The sequence below is a fragment of the Perissodus microlepis genome, chromosome 11, assembly GCF_051167445.1.
Source record: "Perissodus microlepis isolate ML-2025 ecotype Zambia chromosome 11, ASM5116744v1, whole genome shotgun sequence".
Lineage (NCBI taxonomy): Eukaryota > Metazoa > Chordata > Actinopteri > Cichliformes > Cichlidae > Perissodus > Perissodus microlepis.
This window is the reverse complement of record NC_140471.1, coordinates 31249046-31262926: the sequence shown is the minus strand read 5'-3', so window position 1 is coordinate 31262926 and position 13881 is coordinate 31249046. Positions and strand designations below refer to the sequence as shown.

At 45.0% G+C, this 13881-nt stretch overlaps 1 protein-coding gene and 1 pseudogene across 2 annotated transcripts; both read right to left on the bottom strand.

Moving 5' to 3' along the window:
• Window positions 1-1734: 1734 nt before the first annotated feature.
• On the bottom strand, window positions 1735-3787 carry LOC146378215 (uncharacterized; annotated as a pseudogene).
• Window positions 3788-7327: 3540 nt separating this feature from the next.
• On the bottom strand, window positions 7328-13227 carry LOC146378214 (uncharacterized). 2 transcript variants are annotated; one of them, XM_084944109.1, is made up of 6 exons: window positions 13167-13227; window positions 12797-12877; window positions 11854-12139; window positions 11118-11272; window positions 8202-8484; window positions 7328-7781 (listed from the first exon to the last, which is right to left on the bottom strand). In XM_084944109.1, the coding sequence occupies exons 2-6, from the start codon at window positions 12858-12860 to the stop codon at window positions 7598-7600; spliced, it is 972 nt and encodes a 323-aa protein (XP_084800235.1). In that variant the 5' UTR covers window positions 12861-12877; window positions 13167-13227; the 3' UTR covers window positions 7328-7597. The 2 variants fall into 2 exon arrangements, with proteins under 2 accessions (XP_084800235.1, XP_084800236.1); XM_084944110.1 differs by lacking the exon at window positions 13167-13227 and having other exon boundaries at window positions 12797-13008.
• Window positions 13228-13881: the final 654 nt, after the last annotated feature.

Below are 13881 nucleotides of genomic sequence, written 5' to 3'. Positions count from 1 at the left end.
GGGTGGGGGAGGTTCAATTTCGGGTAGCGTTGAGGCAGTTGCCATGTTGCAACGAGCTTAACTTCTGTCTGGCTAGCTTGCGCTGCGCTCAGTGGATCTGCACTCGACAGTGCAGTCTAGGCGGAGTAGTGGAACACAGATCCACTGAGCTCTCAACACACACAACATCGTCAGAAGAAAAGTTGATAAAATAAATTAAAAATTTTGTATTGTTCAATACATATGCGTACCGAACCGAAAGCACTGTATCGAACGGTTCAATACCGATACGAGTATTGTTGCACCCCTACTAGAAACTTAAGGTTATGTATATAACCCCGGTTCTCTGAGTAGCATGAGTGAGTGTCTCACTATGGGAACGCCTCCTGCGTGACCTCATCAGAAGCTCAAATACCATTACGCCAGCCCTTACAGGCTGGCTAGGTGACGCCCATGTCAGGAGGGGCCAGTGCCTCCCTATATAATAGGCTGACATAGCGTCAGACGTCATTCAAAACAAGCCCACCTCTTCCTCGCTTCCATAGCAAGGAGGGCGGTCTGGTGAGACACTCACTCATGCTACTCAGAGAACCGGGGTTATATACATAACCTTAAGTTCTCTTTCATAGCATTCGTTTCGTGTCTCACTATGGGAGAAATACTGACTCCCGGATTGCCAGACATGCCTGTTAAGAAGACAACTGTCCCCAACAGCACTTCACAGGGGAGAGGCCCCCACCCGGGAAGAACCTGCACTGAGGACTGAATGTGCTAGGTTAGGTGCTGTCACATCTAACCTGTAAAACCTAGCAAATGTATGAGGTGAGGTCCAGCATGCAGCTGCACACACCTCCTGAATAGAAACTCCCCTAAAGAGAGCCCATGAGGTTGCCAGACCTCTAGTGGAATGCGCACGTAAGCCAGCAGGGGGCTGAAGGCCCCTGCTAGTATAGGCCAGGGCAATTGCTCCCACTATCCAATGGGAGAGGCGCTGTTTAGACACAGGCTTTCCCATATGTGGCTTAGCCCAGGACACGAACAGCTGGTCACTTTGTCTGACACTCTGGGTTCGGTCCATGTAAATGCGTAGAGCACGGACTGGACACAAGGTATGCAGCCGCTGTTGCTCCTCTGAGGAGAAAGGCGGTGGGCAAAAGGCCGGCAGTTCTATAGGGGAACATGTGCCGACAACCTTCGGGACAAAGGCAGGGTTGAGCCGCATACTGACCCTCGTATTATCCGAGGAGAACCGAATGCATGACTGATGCACTGAGAGAGCGTGGATCTCTCCCACACGTTTAGCAGAAGCTAAAGCAATTAATAGAGCTGTCTTCAAGGACAGAAATTTTAACTCAACCTGTTCCAGGGGTTCAAACGGGCAACAGGAGAGGGCAGCCAATACTGTGGGAAGGTCCCACGACGGAGCCAACGGCCTAGACGTAGGCAATTTACGCCGTGCACCCTTCATGAAACGGCATATTAAGGGATGCTGGCCAACAGTCTTTCCCTCAAAACCAATATGGCAGGCTGAAATTGCTGCCAAATACACCTTGATGGTGGAGAAGGCTTTACCCTTATCAATCAGGGCCTGAAGAAATGACAGAATCACAGCCACAGAGCACTGAAAAGGGATGGCCTGTGATTCTGCGCACCAGCTTTCAAACACACGCCACTTGTGCTCATATAGCGTCCTAGTAGACGATGCTCTAGAACACTGAATAGTGTCGATAACACTATGAGGGAGCCCCACCGTGTTCAGGTTAAACCATTCACGGGCCAAGCCCATAGAGCTAGCCTCTCTGGGTGGGGGTGGAATATTTCCCCCTGTGCCTGAGACAGGAGGTCTCTGCGTAGTGGTAACGGCCAAGGTGGGCCGCACAGCTACTGAAAAATCTTCGCCAGCCAGTGCTTCCCTGGCCAGTGCGGGGCTATCAGGATCATATAGTGACTTCCCTCCCTCACTCTGGCCAGAGTTGGAGAAATGAGGGCCACTGGGGGAAAAGCATAGAGGAGGGTTCTCGGCCACTCATGAGCTAGAGCATCCACCCCGAGTGGAGCTCTCTGATCGCGCAGTGAGTAAAACAGGGGACACTGAGCATTCTCCCTGGATGCATAAACGTCCACGGTCGCCTGACCGAATCGCAGCCAGATCTGCTTCACCACCTCTGGGTGAAGCTTCCAGTCCCCATACAGCGGGTTGCCCCTGGAGAGAAGATCTGCTCCAAAGTTCAAGATCCCCGGCACGTGAGTCGCTCTCAGTGAGAGCAGGTGGACACTGCTCCAGATTATCAGTCTGTGTGCCAGTGTGTGTAACTTGGGGGACCCCAGACCCCCCTGTCTGTTGATGTAGGCCACAACGGTGGAATTGTCCGACCTCACTAAAACATGATGACCTCTCAGCCAAGGGAGAAAGTGTTTTAGCGACAGGTGAACCGCCAGCAGTTCCAGACAGTTTATGTGGGTGGAGCGCATGTGAGGGCCCCATTCACTGTTCTGCCCTCGTGGGTGGCCCCCCAGCCCGAAAGAGAGGCATCTGTGGAAATCACTTTCCTGGCTGAAACTGCCCCCAAGGCAACACCCTGAGACAAGAAACCTGGCCTCTTCCACTCGCGGAGAGCGAGTGAACAGTCTGCAGAGACTCTCACGCGACGGTGGCCGTCTCGGTGAGGGTCCAGTCCCCGCGAGCCCACCCAGCGCTGAAAGCCTCTCATGTGCAGGCGTCCCAGTGTTATCGCCACTAGAGAAGAGGCCATCAGACCGAGCAGCCTCTGGCACTGTTTGAGGGTCACTGTGTTGCCTCTGCGAAACAGTGCTAGGGATGACTGTATGGCCGCTGTTCTCTCCGGGGACAGAAAAGCCCTCACCCGGAAGGAGTCTAGGCTGAGCCCTATGAAAGTAATGCATTGAGTTGGCGTCAATGTGCTCTTTTCCACGTTTATCTGGAAACCCAAACTCTCCAGATGGTGTATGAGAGCATTTGTGTGACAAGTCGCTCCCTGGCGGGTTGGGGCTGCCACCAGCCAATCGTCGATGTATGTGGCCACCCGAATGCCCTTTTTCCTGAGCGGGGCCACTGCTGCCTCGGTGCATTTCACAAACACCCTTGGGCTCAGTGAGAGACCAAAAGGCAGGACTACAAACTCGTATGCTATCCCCTGGAAAGCAAATCTCAGATACTTTCGGTGTGGGGGATATATGGGGATGTGGAAATAAGCATCCCTCAGGTCGATTGATGTGAACCAGTCGCCCACTCGTACAAACCGTAGCAGCGAGGCGTGCGTCAACATCCTGAACTGTATGTCCTTAAATGCCGGTTCAGGGCACGGAGATCCAGAATGGCTCTCATACCCCTCCCCCCTTTCTTTGGCACAAGGAAATACCTTGAATAAAATCCGCTGTGCATTTCCTCGGGAGGGACAACTCTTATAGCTCCTTTGTCTCTCAAGGTGGAAATTTCCTCCAGGAGAAAACTGGCAGACTCGCCCAGAGCACGAGAGTAAACGATCTCTTTGAAATGTGGTGGAGCGACACTGAATTGCAGCCTGTAGCCCTTTTCCAATGTCCTCAGTACCCATGCTGACTGAGTGCAGGTGGCCCAGCTCTTCATGTGGAGAGACAGAGCGCTCACTGGCCACTCCACCGAATATGGCGTTTTGGCGCCCCCTTGTGGTCGCAGCGCGAAACATACGTGTCCCGTCACCTCTGTCACAGGTGAGCGAGGTGACGGGCTCATCTGCATCATCACAGCCGTGGAAACGCGAGTCTCCACGGGCTGCGTTATGGCAGACGGTGCTCTGTTTTTCAGCATGTTTGATTTTTTCGTGTGTTTTGCAACACTCGACAGCGCCCTCGGCAAACTGCCTGGATGCGCGTGTCGGGGCTTTTTTAATACAGAATGCATGAGAGAAGTGCTTGTGAAACAACACTGCGAACTTTGGCTCTCTTTCCCTCCGGTGGGTCCGGTGACAGGAACGCCGGCCCGAGTTATGCACTCTGTGTGGAACATGTCCCGTTGAACTTGCTCTGGAACGGAGCTGGGAGGCGGCAGGGTGGCCCATGAAGGGGGGAAACTGGGTTCGCTCCCGCCTAGAGGAGAGGCTGTCAGGCCGGCCGCTTCTTCCTCCTCACGATCGCGGCAGCGGGGGGAGGAGGAGGGGCCGCTTGAGGTCTGGCCTGGGGAGACTGCTTCCGAGTCCATGGATTCTTAGGGGCCCCGGCAGCCTGGGGGGCTGCCTGCGTCTTAGGCACTTTGGGAATCCTGAAAGCGGGGACCGGGCGAGACGCTGCCTGCGCGAATGACTGGCGCGGTGCTGCTGGGGTGGCGTGCTGGGCCCTCCTCGGCAGGCAGAGTTTCAGAGCCTCATCATCTCTCCTTTTCTCCTCACATCTCTTCTGCATGGATGTAACAGCCGCACCGAAGAGACCGTGAGGGACGACAGGGGTGTCGAGGAGTTCCTCTTTCTCCTTGGTCGTCAGGTTGGTGAGCCCGAGCCAGCGTGCTCGCTCCTGAAGAACCATGAGGCCCATGGCTCTCCCAGTAGCCTGTATGGCTACCTTGTGGAGGCGGAGGACGTGGTCAGTTATAACGCAGATTTCTTCCCACACTGTGGTATCTGGTTTAGCTGTCATGTCCTCTTCTAGCTCAGCTTGGTAAGCCATTAGCATAGAAGAGGCGTTGTGGGCTCTTACTGACAGAGCCGCTGCCTTGTAGCACTTATCTGTAAGGCTAGACTGGAAGCGGTCTGTTTTGGAGGGGAGAGATGGAGCCGATGAGGACAGAGACGTCTTCGGGTGAAGATGGCTCGCCACCAACGGCTCCACTCGTGGCATCTGGCGGAGGCCGATAGACTCCATCCCCTCACAATCCAGCAGGGAGCTCCCCACGATGGGGTGTTTCTCGCTGTAAGGTTTTGCTTTCCACGTCACCGCTATCTCATCGAGTAGCTCAGGGAAAACAGGCAACACATGCTTCCCCGTCTTTTTCGCCTTTGGCAATTTCTTACCGTCAAAACGAGACTTTACAACCTCTGTTTGTATGGCGGGCCACGGGATGTTGAGCCTAGCGGCTGCTCGCTTGCACATGTCCTGCATGTCGAGATCCAGGGGAGACGGCGGTGTCGGTTTTTCAACCTCGCCGGTAGCCGAGGGCTTTGCAGCCCAGCTGATGCTAGCCAAGGAGGTGGAATCTTCCTCCTCGCTGTCGTCAGACAGCAGGAGCTCCGAGTCAGCCGACTCATCTCCGTCCTCGTTGGCATCTCCTTCCCAGGTGACTCCAGCATCGGGGAAAAACACACGATCTCCGTGTGCCTCCAGCGACGGGAAAGCGGTCGCGATGGGCTGAGGGTCTGCCTCTGCCCAGCTCGGCCCTGGCGTTGCAGCCAAATCATCGGGCATCTCAGTTTCTCCTTGCGCTGCAGCAGCCTCACACAGCAAAGGGTCGCCACCCGACAGGTTAGCCTGGCGAGCTAGCCTGCGGCGGAGTAGTTTGCATGGGAAAGCCGCGCAGTGGATACAATCTTGTGCGGGTGTCAAGGCAGCCTGAGCGTGAGATAAACCCAGGCATGCCGCACACACGGGGTGTGTATCCCAGGCAGAAATCTTCTTGCCGCAAGGACAGAGTTTTGCAACTTCGTTGGCCGTCGTAGCCATGGTTAGCTAGAGGGTTGCGCACGTTAGCGAGACTGACACTGAGTGCGGAGAATATTGCTATTCCTCGCTAACGTGGGGTGAAAAGTGTTGCTACTTTTCTACAGGTATTGCTACCTAATGTGTAAAACCGCTAGCGTCGAAGGGTATTGCTACCTGATGGTGAAGCTAGGGGTAGCTTTATTAGCAAAGTGTTGCTACTTCCCTGGGTGAAAGTATCGCTACTTGGCACCCGCACTAGCTACAGAACAGTATTGCTACTGCTCGTATGCTAGTGGACAACTGAAAAGCTGGGAACAAAGCGCCCGGCGACCGAGTTGTTCACTCGAATCTGTGGACAGTTTAGCTTTAGCACCCAATAGAACAGTTGTCTACAGGCTTCCGTGAGAAGCGAGAAGAGGTTTTTGAATGACGTCTGACGCTATGTCAGCCTATTATATAGGGAGGCACTGGCCCCTCCTGACATGGGCGTCACCTAGCCAGCCTGTAAGGGCTGGCGTAATGGTATTTGAGCTTCTGATGAGGTCACGCAGGAGGCGTTCCCATAGTGAGACACGAAACGAATGCTATGAAAGAGAACATACTCTGACGGGTAAAATTAAGTGCCAAACCATGCTACCCTTGTGAATGTTACCTACAAGCATACTTTAACGGGTAAAATGAAGTGGCAAACCATCCTGGCTTTATGAATATGAGCTACAAGCATACTCTGATGGGCAAAGTTAAGTGGCAAACCGTCATACCTACTTAAATTTGTGCTGGAATTACTCTGTGACAGCAGAAATGTGCATAAACTACTTACGGTAGGACGTTTTACCAAAGTAGGACGGTTTGTCAGAACACCGGCAACACCATGGGGACAGCAAACGGTGGTGGGCCGACCTGTCCCACCTGAGGAGACGGCTCATGACTACTGATGTGGAGCAGTTGAATAAGAATTTAAAATCCATCCATTCACTGGGATTAACGCAACTGGGATCACTGATTAGAGCCTCTTTTGTTTCCAGTATAGGAGGTTCCCCAGGCCTCCGCTGGATTTCTTCCCTGTGAATTAAGCCCCTTTTCAATTAGTGCCTACTCGGATTGACTCGCCACGGATCGCCTCGACTCGACTTTGACTGTTTTTCCATTACAATCTGGTACTGCGTGGCTGTCATCATAGCAACGCGTCTGAGCGTCCCGCAGCGTAATTAATATGCGACATGAACGCTACAAAAAAGGTTGACGTTGAAGCAAAAATATACCTGCTGCTCGGTCTGTGGCTTTCGTTAGACTCAGGGAACACAGCCTTGTTTTTTGTAGTCATTTCCTTCATTGCCGAGTTTCAGAAATGGCGGTTTTAATTTTTCTGAATGAGATGCTCTCATGACTCCTTGAGTGACGCTACTGACCAGCCAATCGGTGACATGCAGTCTGATGACATCACATTTTAGTACCTAATGGATCGCTTGGAACCTTGGGCGAGCAGGTACTAAAACAGTACCTGGTACCAGGTACCATGACCTAATGGAAAACACTGAAAACTGTGGCGAACCATGCCAAGTCAATATGAGTAGGTACTAATGGAAAAGAGGCTTTAATGTCCCCCATTTATTTTGCAAAGTTTTCGTGCACTATGTAATGCTATTCAGACACACATGGAATGTTTTTTTTAAATAATTTTTATTATTTACAAATACATTTTTAAAGTAAAGGCTACACATTACAATTATCAGTTCAGAATTAATATACAGCCGAAAGATTTTTGACAATAAAATATGCATAAATATAAAATATTGTATTTGTACAAGTATTGATATTCACAAATCAGGTCTAAATAATATTGTTTTTCCTCCAGCATAATTTATTCTAATAAATTACAGTTTTGTTGTGATTTTGGTTTTTGTTAATTTGTTTTTGGAGGTCCCTATGAATTTGAGAAAACATTTTTGAGTTATTGTGTATCTAAAACTGTAAGAGAAACCTTGCACAGTTATTCTTCACAAGCTTTACAATCGAGGACAGAGCCATACACTTCCACCTCACACAGAGTCAGGTATTCATGTCTTCCAGGGATGACTATGTTAACATAGCGGCCATCCATCCCCATCCCGTCACTCGCGTTACAGTGGAACTCTTGAATGGAACCTCCTGGGATGCTGGAGATCACAGCACACCTGGCAGAAGAAGCAGAGATTATTGGGTTAACCCAAGACATTCAAGAGGGAGTTTCACATTGGATTCTTCACTTGGCAGTGTACAGCTGCAAAATGTGACAACCCCGAAGGTGATATTGGGCAAATTAAGTCAGATGAGGTTCTTGCTTTCTATGAGTGGAATCACAGAAATTTTTGTTCATACACATTTTCTGTTTGGATTTTGGTATTTTCCTTTAAGAGGACTAATATTCTTTACCTCATTTATTTAGATTTCCACATTAACCTGAATATGGTTCACATTTATGGTTTGTATTTTATCAACCCACTGCTGTACAATAAATTGTCTCTCATCAGTTCTGGAAGATGCAAATGTCCCTAGTTCCAGTTTGTAATTAATTTAATTTCTATTAAAGTTGCAGTTTTTAGTGTGCATTGTACCTGGGATTATAGTTGCCATTGTTTTCAAGAGAATCTCCAATGCGGATCTCGGCTCCATTTAGTAGTTCTGGGGGAGAATCTATTATATTCATTACCTTAACAGAAAAAACTTTATGGGTTTTGTGCAGATCGAGTCGCCACCAGGGACTGAAGTCATGTTTTGTATGAGTGCATGATGCCCCATTCCATATGCCATTATGATTTCCATCTATGGCATTATAGGCAATACCAATTGAAAAGAGTGAGGACTGTGAGGCTTTTCCTTGAAGTGCAAGATTTTCTCCTGCAAAAGAACAAATTCATGAAAAAAAAAAATTAAACATTGATGTCTTGTCAATAATCATGTTTCGGCATCAAGAAATGCATTACACTCAATTAAAATTTTCAATTCAGTTTTATTTATAGAGAAACCTTTACTTTAAAATGCTTTTTATTATAAGGTAAAAACTCCAAAATATTAAAGGGAAAACCCCAACAATCAGATGATCCAACATAAGAAAGCACTTGTCTACGGTGGGAAAGAAGAACTCTCTCTTTATACAAAGAGTCTCTGCACAGAACCAGGCTCAGGGAGGTTATTCCATCTGCCTTCACTCTTTACACCTACCAGCCACCAAGGAAGCATCCAAATCAGATGCAAACCACCTTAACTGACTCCTTTTGATGTGGAGGAGTTTCGACTTTACGTTTAGCCCCTCTCAAATGAGCTCCACACTGTATAACTAAGGCTGACCCCAGGTACCCCACAGAGGAAGCTCATTTCCACTCTTCGTATCTGCAGTGTGATTGTTTTGATCACTACCCAAAGCTCGTGGCCATGGGTGAGGGTTTGGGCATATATTTACCAGTAAATCTAGAGCCTTCCTTTCAAGCTCATCTATGTTTTCATTAGAATCAAAGATTACAGCGTTTACAACTTTACAACTTTATTTCTAGAGCCACGAAGAGTTTCTATTTCTGAAGAGGGAGTAATACACAGCTTCCCCCCTAACCTGCCTAAACTTTTCCCAGAATGATTTTATTCAAATCAGCTTTAATTAAATAGCCACAATTCATAATAAAAGTAATCACAATATCTCAGTGTGCTTTATATTGTAGAGTAAACCCCCTACCGCAGTGGTCCCCAACATTTTTTTGCACCATGGACCGGTTTAATGTCAAGCAATATTTTCACAGACCGGCCTTAAAGTATCACCGATAAATACAGCAAAATAAAATGATATGACTAAGACAAAAATGGTGGTATTTTCTAAATATAATAATAAACGGGAATTGACTGTGTAATTGTGTAACTTTATTAGCAGCGTCCTCCTGCAATGCGCCAACACATTAAGAGTAACATCCTCCTCTCTGCCCCTTAATGCTCTCTGGTTGCTATAGTAACGTGTAAATATTTCTTTCAAAATAAGACACACAACTACAACACAGGAAAAGATCCAGGGAAACCTAGTTAACGATAAAAACCCTGAAAACCATAAATTTCACACCTGAGTCTCAACTCTAGCAGTCCGGTATAAACGACTCACGGACCGGTACTGGTCCGTGGCCCGGGGGTTGGGGACCACTGCCCTACAGTATCAGAGAGCGAATCACAGCAGTCATATAATCCCCTTTGAGCAAGCCTTTGTGACAGTGGGAAGGAAAAAAAACACCCTTTTAACCGGAAGAAACCACTGGCAGAACAAGGCTCAGTGCTGCAAATGGTTGTAATGGATGACCTTTCATCCAGTCTTGAAAACATACCTGTAGTTAAAGAAACTGATTTGTATCATCTGGTTCCAAACATAAATATAACTGCACAGCAGTGAAAATATATATGCTCGACGTCTGATAATAATCCCTAATTGAACTTTTCTGTGAGTGAAAAACTGTTTACTTGTTTACGTGACCAGTTTAGGATTTATCAGATAACTATTGAACTGAATTGAATTGAATCTTTATTTTGAACATGTTAAAAAAAAGGTAACAACAGAGAAATAAAAAGAGACGAACAAACAAAGCATAACAAAGGGAAAACAAACCAACCACAACTACAAAAAACTTTCATGTTCAAAAAGAAGTAGGAAAGCCTAGACTTATTTAATCCCACCCCCTTCCCACTACCTAGTAATCAATAGACTTCACCTTTTCTTCCTGTTTAAAATTTCAACACATTGTATTCACATATTGTACATATATTGTATTCTAGGAAATGTGAAGTTACTTTTGTAAAATGTTTTATTCAGAGTTATCAAACGCTGCAGTGACGTCTAGCAATACACAAGTACAGAGATGAGTCCGCTCCCAGAGACAATAAAGAGATCATTAGTAACCTTCACTAGTCCTTTCTATGCTTTGCTGAATTATGAACCCTTTTTTTTTTCTTTTTAGGCTGGACAAGAAAGCTGGATCAAGTAAAGGCTTCTGAATTAACGATTTAATTACTTCCACCTTAAAAGCCTTTAGCCTCTTAATACAGATTAACTGATCATATTTAAAATCAAAGCACTGATTAATGATAAGAGTTCTTTGTAGGAATGTGGACTAGTAGATATATTGATAGTGTGGATAAAGGCGTTACTAAGGTTAGTTCAGAGAAATCAATAGGAAGTAAGCAGTCTAAATAAATATCAGCAGTTACTTAAATAAAAGAAAAAAGTATTTCTTTTGATTTGTTTTAATTTAAATAAAAGAAAATTCATGAAGCAAACTCTTTGTCGTCATGGTTACAGTGATGAACAATAATGATGTGCTGGCCTTGCAGCTTTTTTTTAGGAAATAAAGTACTGGGTGGTTTTTTTCATGTTTCTATTTGAAATTGTTTTAATTTTATTGCACTTCATATATCTATTGTTAAACTGCTTTAATATCAGCTTGAAATTTGGCGATAGAGCTGCATACTGTGCACATTTACTCATGTAGTAGTTCAAATCTCACCAGTTGGAGCGTGATATCCGTAGACTTCCACTTCACAGAGTGCGAGGACCCTTTCTGAACCAGGAAGAGTCAAGGTTACATAACGCCCCTCCACACGACCAGCGAAATTCACAGTGTAGGATTTGCCTGCACCAACTTCAGAAATTTTTCCAACCCTAACAAGAAATGTGTGAGAAAATACAATTTACCATAGCAGCAAATATCTGAACATGTGATAGTCAGCGTGATCATTTTTAATTAGTGGAATTTGCTGGTAGCTCCAGAGCCACAGACATGGCACAGAGAGGAGATTGGAGTGAGTGAATAGGCCTTTAAGACAGGTGCCTGCTGTACTCTCAGTTTTCATACTGGTATTTTTTTTTTTTTTTTTTTTTTTTACTGTAAGCACTCCATAACTATAGCACAATACTCACAGAGTCATTGGCACTTCTTTCACTTTATTCTTCTTGTGTTGTGCTGACAAAATTTACAAAAACTGTAACTTAATATTCTCTATTTCAATATATAATGGAATGATTTAATATAGGAATCTATTGTAGGGAGTGCCAATAAAAAGAATATGGGCATCTAACAATGTCAGTCCTACAGCAACCTCTCCTGTTGCCGTTCAGGAAAACAGCAATAAACAAACACTGCAAAGGTAAAAATGAGTAAAATGCCAAAACAGGATAACCAGAACAAGAGACAAAGAATCACAATGTTTTTGGTAATTCCTTATTGCTCTATATTTACTAACTTTGGGTTATTTAAGCCATCATTATTCAAAGAGTTGCCTATGTGGATCTCCAGCCCGTTGAGCTTTTCATGACAGCAGTCTCCTCTGTTGGTGATGGTGAGGGAAGTGACAATGTAGGACTCAAGCAAGTCCACTCTCCACCAGGGGTCAGTCTGTTGATCGGTGTGCGAGCATGATCCATGGCGAAGGTCAGAATCACGGTTTCCATCAATTGCAGCGTAGGCAGCCGACAATACCGTACTCATACAGGTTGACTGGGTTGCTTTGCCACGCAGGGCCACATTTTCTGGCAATAGCATAATGCAAATGAAAGATATCATGAAAGGACATGCATTCAAGCAAGCAGCTGAAAATGAGCACCCATCCAAATGTACCTCATTTAGTTACTTCCTCACGTAGTTAGCTTGATAACTCTGTTTACAGTAATACAGTGACTGTAGTATATGAACATATTTGGATAGGCATATTTGGTAGAGATGCACAATTATCAGCAAACACAACTGCTGGTTAGTTTGCTTAGTCAGCAAAGTCTACCCATGATTCAAAATGATTACATAGGATGCTGAACTTGGTGAGCCAAAAGAATGGTTCGAAAGAAAGTTCTTACTGTAGAAACTAAAAAACTGACTCCTTCATGTGTTTTTTGGAAGTATTATTGTCTTACATGTTATGTAAGACACTGATGTTGCTGGATGCATTACTTACATAATGCATCCAGCTCTAAACAAAAACTGCAGTAACTGCAAATAACTTAACACATTATACTCTGTTAAGTTTCTGTTATACTTCTTCACTCTCTATCTCTACCTGATGATAAACTCATTGCCTCTTATTAATAATAAGAGGCAATGACTTTATCATTGTCATTTTCACATCACTATCTTTTACATATAACTACTTTTCCTTACAAAAAAGAGTCCATATACATCCAGATCATACTTACGATAGGTGCATGCTGAGGACATTCCCAGGAGAAGGAGCAAAACCAGTGATGAAATGTGTTTCATTGTTGCTACTGTTCACACTGAGAAATACATTGGGGAAATGTGCTTGAATTCACCCCAACTTGCATATTTTTTAAACTCTAAACTAAATTTAAACAAAAATAAAACACATTTATGTGAAGTAAAAACAAAGAGTGACCCTCTTAACCCCCTTAGAGAATATTTTACGTCTTTAAATGAAAACTACATACCTTTTTAAAATTGCATTTTGTTAACTTTTGACTGTTTTTGTTTTATACTTTGTGAAGCACTTTGTGATCTTTTATCTAGAAATGTGCTATATAAATAAAATTTTACTTACTTACTTACTTATAATCAGATGAGGAGCTGCTGTTAAGGATTGTTACTTATATTCACATCCAACCAGGGCACATGAGCTTTGTTTATCAATAACCCACCGAGGACTTTGTCCTTTTACTTGTAGAGATAAGGCTCATTTCAGTTACCAAACAAAATAGGGTATTGGGAGCTTCTGATGTTTTTGTAAAAAAGCATTGGTAAATGCAGGCTAGCTCTAAGGTTTATGGTACCATGCATATTAAAACTTAAAAAGAAAAAGTGAAAAATAGAAAAACTGGCAAGAATAATAAAAAGAAGAGGAAAAACATTTCTCAAAAAAGTTAAATGGGTTTCATATACTCAAGTCAATCTCAAGTGGGTTAAATCCTAAAGTAAATCCGACCCCAAACTTAGTAATGAACTGACTCGCTTCTGGTTTATTCAGTTTTCAACAAATATAAGCAAAATCTGAAACGTTATGCTGAATATGCCACACTATTGTAATTTATTCTCATTTATAGGGCCGTGCTAATGTGCTTGGAGCAAAAAAAGAGCTCCTGTTCCACTCCCTGTACTTCGTGTACAGGTTTTTCTGTTGAATATAAAGGATTTTGCTCATTAATCTACCAGATATTTATCAGCTGGGGTTTGAAATTCCCAGTACCGGTATCATAAAGTGCCGTTATCAGCTCAGCTGGGATTTAAACAGTACACCCCTTTTACTGGGCACGTGACACATTTTTTA